Source organism: Gossypium raimondii, chromosome 12 (assembly GCF_025698545.1).
Source record: "Gossypium raimondii isolate GPD5lz chromosome 12, ASM2569854v1, whole genome shotgun sequence".
NCBI lineage: Eukaryota > Viridiplantae > Streptophyta > Magnoliopsida > Malvales > Malvaceae > Gossypium > Gossypium raimondii.
In genome coordinates, this window is record NC_068576.1 from 56,631,546 (window position 1) to 56,639,764 (window position 8,219).

The 8,219-nt window shown below is 30.5% G+C and overlaps 1 protein-coding gene across 1 annotated transcript; it reads left to right on the forward strand.

Annotated features, from left to right (window-relative positions):
- Positions 1-1,350: 1,350 nt before the first annotated feature.
- Positions 1,351-4,139, forward strand: LOC105765612 (labd-13Z-ene-9,15,16-triol synthase, chloroplastic). Its single transcript, XM_012584806.2, has 2 exons — positions 1,351-2,426; positions 3,337-4,139. The coding sequence occupies exons 1-2, from the start codon at positions 1,452-1,454 to the stop codon at positions 3,961-3,963; spliced, it is 1,602 nt and encodes a 533-aa protein (XP_012440260.2). The 5' UTR covers positions 1,351-1,451; the 3' UTR covers positions 3,964-4,139.
- Positions 4,140-8,219: the final 4,080 nt, after the last annotated feature.

The following is an 8,219-nucleotide window of genomic DNA, read 5'->3' on the forward strand; positions in this document are numbered from 1 at the left end:
TTAAAATTAAAATCAATTTATTCATTAAAAAATAGGATTCGATTCAATTTTAGGTATCACCAATTTTAAACTTACATTCTATAAATCATCCATACGTCAGTTTTCAGCTTTTTCTTACTCAATCCTAATAATAATAAACACGATTATAATGTGCATAGTATCTAACCTTTACCTAAGTTTGAAAAAAATCTAATGTAAATAAAGATATAAAACAACATAAGTTATTCCACACCATACATTCACTGTCTATAATTTATTTATACAAATTAGGTAATGTGAAAACGTTGAGAGTTAATTTTTAGAATTAAAATTAAATTGACATAATATATAAATGTTGAATATTGAAGTTGTTATTATCTCAATTTAAAAAAAAAAACTACCACGTCAATTTGTTATTAGTCATTTAACGACGGGTGATAAAAAAAGATAAAAATCGAATAATTATTTTATAATTCAAATAAGTCCTCCATTCCCTCTGCCTTATTCTATTCCAACTAGATTACCCAATCATGTCTAACTTCTATGACACCCAAATAAATTGCAAAAAGTCATCGAGAAATTGGATGCAATAATCGGTGACTAAAAGTTAACCAACCGAAACTAACTACCACACACGAAAATAAAAAATAAAACATTCACTATTGTTTTCATCGAGATTCAAACACTAGATTAAATAGGTAAGAGTTTAAGGAAAATAACAAAATTTTCAAAACCAAGATTCAAACTTAGAACCTCACACACATACTCAGAACACTTAACCACTGAACCAGATCAATTTACTTGTTAAAAATTTTCAAAGTCTAAACTCTAATCGAGTGATGATCACTTTTGATTTAAAAATTCAATTTCTTCTAACCCAATTTTTGGGATCTTATAGCATATTTTCCGATTAGTTTTCCAAGCTCTATTTTTAGGGTATTTTTCTATTTCTCTAAGAAGAACAACACCAATTTTGTTTCTTCTTTTTATTCCGGGATACGAATATTGAAATACTTGTATTTAATACAATAATTTTTTTAATTTTGTTCTGTGAATTACAATATCAGAGCCAAGCCCAAAGAACAAATGTAGCTAACGTGATTCGAACTCAAGCCACACCTGGAATGGGCGATGAATATCCTTAACTATCAAGCTATCACATGAATTCAATTTTATTTATTTTCAATTCAAGAATAATTCATAAATTATTCTGTACAATTATAATCAAAATTTCCATTTCTGAAAAGTTGACAATAATTGTTTAATCACATTTAGAATATTTATTGCCACGAATGAGGTATTGCCAAAACCTTCCATAGCCGCCCCCTCGTATTGCTGTAACCTCCCCTTGCTATATATATGAGATTATAGTTAAGTCCTTCGGCGAGTGGCGAAGTTCATAATTTTTTAATAATTCAAATAAGTCCTCCTTTCCATCTGCATTTTTTTTATTCCAACCAGAGTACCCACCCATGTCGAACTTCTACGATAAGGTTGCTGGCGAAGGTTGGTTGCGCCGCCACGACGGACTGGCTGCATTCACCATCACCGAAGTGGTAGTCACTCTCACGGTGGCGACGCTAGTAATTATCTATTTCTCACGGTTGGTTAAGAAACTCATCATCAAAACCAAGCCTTCACCGCTGCCGCCGCCGCCACCAGGCCCGATAGGCCTGCCGATACTCGGCCACCTCCTTTTCATCAGACCCGATTTCCTCCAATACGTAACCGAGCAATCCAAAATCCACGGCCCTATCATCAAGCTTCAGCTGGGAAGAAAAGTTTACATCATCATAAGCTCACCATCAATCGCAAAACAAATCCTCAAAGACCACGACGCCATCTTCGCCAACCGCGACATTCCGGTGGCGGCCATAAAAGGAACCTTTGGCGGACTCGAAATTGTGTGGAGATCCAATGGCCCAGAATTGCACAAGCTACGAAAGCTCGTCGTAAGTGAAATCATGAGCAACAAAGGCCTCAATGCTTGCTACGAGTTTCGCCGTCGAGAGATCCGACATATGGTGAAGAATATTCATGGAAAAATCGGGTCACTCATTAACCTCAGTGAACAAATATTCTTAACAACGTTCAACGTTACGGTTAACATGCTTTGGGGTGGTTCGTTGAATGGAGAAGAATCGAACCTTGGGATTGAATTTAAGGATCAATTCGAGGAATTTATGAGATTGATGGTAGAACCCAATGTTTCTGATATGTTCCCGGTGCTTAGGCCATTTGATTTACAAGGAATTGAATCCAAAGCCAAGAAAAATATTTCGTGGTTTTATGAGTTTTTCGAATCGGTGATAGAGCAGCGAAAGAAGCTCGGAGAGGGACCAAAAATGGCTGATAGTAAGGATTTTTTGCAGCAATTGTTGGAGCTGAACCAAAAAGGAGATGTCAAAACTTCATTATCCATGAAGGAAATAAACGCTGTCTTACTGGTAAGCATACACACTAAATTTTGAAATCCGGAATTCTAAAAATATAACTACATTACTAAATTTTAAAAAATTACAAAAATTATATTACATATTTTAATCCAGTATACCGGTATAAAATTTAAGTAGTTTTATACTCTTTCATAACATTTTACACAACTAATATTTTAATAAATCAACGGTCATATTTCATAGTTCATACTCTATTCATGTAAATCGTGCATATCAAGTTTGGCATAAATTAAAAATTTGTAACTATTCGTTTTATGTAAAAGAAATTTCAATTGTTCATTCATTAAAATATTAATGGTACAAAATATACAAAATTATCCATTCCCAGACATATATGTATTTATATAGACATGGTTTAAAAAAGTACATAGCAATCCATGGAATTGATCGATTATTTAGTTATAAACTTTATGATTTTGGAGATAAAATTTAGGATTTTGTAAGTTAATTTTTATTCAAAATATTAATTCAACTGTTAATATCAAAAATATTTTCCGTCAAAATTTACCAACGTGAAATATTAATTTGAGTGTTGTCATATGTGGTGATAATAATTGATAAATAAAATAAATATACTAACTTAATAAAATTTAACTGAAATACTAAAGATGTTAATGACTGCACTATAATTTTAAATTAAAAATATAAAGGTATTTTAACCTTTGAATAAAGGGTACATTTAATTGGATTGGAACTTATTTTAAAGTATATAAAATCATTTAATTTGGCTATTGATATAAAAATAAACATCCAACCTACCCTAATGTATTTTAATTTTACACTCTGATCAAAGTTGAATTAATAGAATTAAATTAATTAAATTATTTCGATTCGATAAATTAATTCGATTTTAATTAAATTTTGCTCAACTTTAATCCTTTGTCTCTAATTGTGAGTATAGAATATTGTAATTGGCGCTACGGACACGACATTTACAACAATAGAGTGGGCGATGACGGAATTACTACGACATCCAGATAAATTGCGAAGAGTCATTGAGGAATTGGATGCAATAATCGGTGACCAAAACATTGTTGAAGAGTTCCATCTTCCTCGCCTACTCTATTTAGAAGCTGTGGTGAAAGAGACGTTACGAATTCACCCACCGGCTCCTTTCCTAATGCCACACATGCCGAGCGAGACCATCGTCGTAGCCGGTTACACTATCCCAAAAAATTCCAATATTTTCTTCAATGTGTGGGTAATACAAAGGGACGCCGACTTCTGGGAAGACCCTCTTCAATTCGAGCCAGAAAGGTTCTTGAATGTCATTGAGAAAAGAAATTATAAGGGAAATAGTTTCGATTTTTTCCCGTTTGGATCGGGGAGGAGGATTTGTATTGGGATTTCAATGGCAGAGAAAATTATGATGCTGGTGTTGGCGACGTTGTTGTATTGTTTCGAATGGGAATTGCCGAATGGGCAAAAACCTGATGCGAAAGAGCAACTACGATTGGTGTTGTCGAAGGTGGAGCCGCTTCTTGTTGTGCCCATTTCGCGTTCATCTAATTCAATGCAATATCAATAAATTTGTGGTTAAAATATGCTTTAAGCCATTATGCTTTTTATTAGTATTATAATAACCGTATGGCTATATGGTTATTTATATATATATATATATCTTGAAACTGTATCATGCACTCTTATGTTGGAATGAAAATGTATTTTTAATCTATATATTTGCATGTTTATATATATGTGTCACGTAAATGTGTTTTGATATGATGTTATACGTATGGCCATCTGCCAATGGATATATTTGTTTGTGTTATTTCATTGTTCATTTACGCGACTATCAACTCATGTTTTCATGTTACTCAAACGTTTACTCAGATTATTTCGCATTAAAATTTAAGTGATTTTACATATTTTTATAATCTTTTATATGATTAATATTTTAATAATTTAATCATCATATTTCATGCTCTATTTATGTAGATTATATACATCAAATTTAATATAAATTAATAAATTCTAACTTTTATTTTATGTAAAAAAAAACTTTTAACTCAAATATCAAACAAAAACGGACAAATTATTCCTTACATGTTAAATCAAATATCAAACAAAAACGGAGGTGAAAGGGGTGAGTGTTCAATTTCGGGTTAGTCGAGTTAATAAGTCTTATTTTATCACCCTAATTTGATTTGAATTTTTTTTTCAAATCGAGTAGAGTGAAATCAAATCGAGTGAAATTGTTCGAATTAAATTTTAAAAAACTAAACTTGTCGAATTGGTAATTTACTTGTTTAAGCCTTCAAAATTATTATTTTGGATTCTTTTAAAAAAATTTATGTTTTCTTTAGATTTTTTTAGATTTTCTATTTTCATAAATGTTTTGAATTTTTAAAATTATTATGATTTTTTTGTTGTTGAATGAGAATAATTTGTTCATTTTCGAAATTGATAGGGGAGAAAGGAGTATTTACATCAATATATTATTCAAGTCATTTGAATTGTGAAATTTAACTCAACTTGAACTTGAAAAACCAAATTACTTATTCAAGTTGACTCAAAAAACCGAATAACTCAAATTAGAGGTGCTCATGGGCCGGACGGCCCGACTCGGCCCTATGGCCCGCCCGAAATATGGGAGGGTTCAGGTAAAAATATAGGCCCAAAATATGGGTTTGGGCAAAAAAAATGAGGCCTGTTTAGAAAACGGGTCGGGCCTCGAGCACCACTTTTTTTGCCCGGGCCTAGCCGAATATAATAAATATATTTTTTTTTATTTTTTAATTTTAAAATATTTTTAAAATTCTTTTTTTTTATTTTTTATTTTTAAAATAAATTTTAGTTATTTATTAAAAAATGGGCCGGGCCGGGCCCGGGCCTAGGATGAGGGCCAAAATTTTTTCTGGGCCCAGCATGAACTCTGCCCGGCCCGACCCATGAGCACCTCTAACTCAAATAACTCAATTCGATTAACTCGAAATTCAAAATTTTTTTAATTCTTTCAAGTAAAATCGAGTTTTGCTCACACTTAACTATCAACTTTCACCTTATGATCTCTCACCATTTTTATATTTTCTAATTTATAGATGGATGATTGTGTAAACTAATTACAAACATCATTCCTTTTAATTCATTCCTTTTATAATTCATATAAATCGTTAAAATTCACATTCTATTAAACAAAAATAGGTACACATATAATTACTGAAAAATATTCTTATTTTTATTTTTTAAATCAAATTTTTATTTTTATTTTTATTTTTATCTAAAATATCTGAAATAATAATAAGATTAAAATTATTTTCATCAAAAGTTAAAACCATGAAATAATTTTTAAAAACCATAATTTATTATATTATCAAACAACATAATCGTATTTGATATGTAAGATTAATAAACATATCGATAAAAGTACTATAGAGGCTTCTATATTAGAAGTCGATTGTATTTTGTTTTCTCTACTAACAAAATAGTCAAATTAGTCTTTATACATTAGATCAAAGAGCAAATTAATCATTTATATTAAAATTTTCATTCATTTGTACTATTAAAAACTTATGTGACTGATGAAAACAACCAGAGGGTGACACATGGATTAAAAGTTTTGAATTACCTTTGAATTTAAATTTGAAAAAGAAATAGTAAATAAGATGTTTTGATTGGATTAATAGTAGTCCTTAGATAAAAATTTCAATAATTATGTAACATCCTCGAGAAGTGAATAGTGTTAATTCGGGTTGGCACGTGCTTGAAATTTTCGGAGTAGATAAAAAAATATACTTATTAATATTAGTAGGGAAGGTGATTGGAAATTATAAGAAATTAAAAGGACTTTTGAATTTAGGAAAATTAATTTAAGAAATGGATTAAATTGTAGAAGTGTGAAAAGTGTTGGGTCATAGTGTAAAAATAAAAATAGGGAAAGGATTAGATTAAATGGATGAGAAAAAGAGCAAGGACTTGGAGTAGAATTTAACCATGAAAGAACAGAAAGGAGTGGATGATATTGAAGACGAATGACATCACACATGTGGCATGGTGATGAGATTTTTCTTTAATAAAATATATATAAAGAAATCCTCAAAGACCACGACGCCATCTTCGCCAACCGCGACATTCCGGTGGCGGCCATAAAAGGAACCTTTGGCGGACTCGACATTGTGTGGAGATCCAATGGCCCAGAATTACACAAGCTACGAAAGCTCGACGTAAGTGAAATCATGAGCAACAAAGGCCTCAATGCTTGCTACGAGTTTCGCCGACGAGAGATCCGACATATGGTCAAGAATATTCATGGAAAAATCGGGTCACCCATTAACCTCAGTGAACAATATTCTTAACAATGTTCAACGTTACGGTTAACATGCTTTGGGGTGGTTCGTTGAATAGAGAAGAATCGAACCTTGGGCATGAATTTAAGGATTGATTTGAGGAATTTTTGAGATTGATGGTAGAACCCAATGTTTCTGATATGTTCCCGGTGCTCAGGCCATTTGATTTGCAAGGAATTGAATCCAAAGCCAAGAAAAATATTTCATGGTTTTATGAGTTTTTCGAATCGGTGATAGAGCAGCGAAGGAAGCTCGGAGAGGGACCAAAAATGGCTAGTAGTAAGGATTTTTTGGAGCAATTGTTGGAGCTGAACCAAACAGGAGATGTCAAAATTTCATTATCCATGAAGGAAATAAACGCTGTGCTGCTGGTAAGCATACACACTAAATTTTGAAATCCGGAATTCTAAAAATATAACTACATTACTAAATTTCAAAAATTTACAAAAAAAAAACATATTTTAACCTAGGGGGTATATCAGTGTAAAACAAGTTTAAGTGGTTTTCCATTCTTTCTTAATTTTTAAACAAATAATATTTTAATAACAACGGTCATATTTCATAAATTATTCATGTACATCATGCACATCAAGTTTGGTATAAATTAAAAAAATTTAATTATTCGCTTTTGAAAAAAAATTCAAATGTTCATTCGTTAAAATATTAATCGTACAAGAATATACATAAATATGTAAATTACTCAAATTTCACATCGATGTAAATTCATCCTTTCCCTTGTATATAGGCATTGTTTAAAAAAATACATAACAATCCATGAAATTGGTCGGTTTAGTTGTAAACAAAATGATTTTGGAGATTTCGGTATGTTTTGTAGGGCGTGTAATTGGTTGATTTAATTAGTTCAGCTTAAAAAATTAATCGATTTTTCTAAAATAAAATTAGTAACCGAGTTGATTTAAAGATGAAAACACAATAATCGAACCGATTCTGATTTAATTAAAAAAAGGAATATTGATGGATTTCATTAAAATATATTTAGGTTTAGGTTTTGAATAACCTTAAAACACATTGTTAGTGCTTTTATTTCGATAAAATTTAAGATTTTGTTTCTAAGAAGTTAATTTTTTATTCAAAATCTTAATTCAACGGTTAATATGAGAAATATTTTTATCAAAATTTATCAACTTGAAATATTAATATTTTCATATAATTTGATAATAATTGATAAAAACTAAGTTAATAAAATTAACTGAATTATTAAAGGTGTTAATTAAACTACAATTTTAAATTGAAAATATAATGAATAAATCTCAAATCCCATGTAAGTAGAAGTATTTTGACCTTTGAATAATGGGTACATTTAATTGATTGTAACTTATTTTAAAGTATATAAAATCAAGCTATTGATATACATTCAACCTATATAATGTATTTTAATTTAACGCTCTAATCATAATTAAATTAATTAAATTATCTCGATTAATTTGATTTTAATTAAAATCTGCTCAACTTTAATCCTTTGTCTCAAATTGTGGGT

Bases quoted from the DNA above. Each gene is read 5' to 3' on its own strand.
- LOC105765612 (XM_012584806.2), top strand. From the start codon at position 1,452: ATGTCGAACTTCTACGATAAGGTTGCTGGCGAAGGTTGGTTGCGCCGC. The intron at 2,427-3,336 runs GTAAGCATACAC...TTGTGAGTATAG, and splicing joins AAATAAACGCTGTCTTACTG to AATATTGTAATTGGCGCTAC.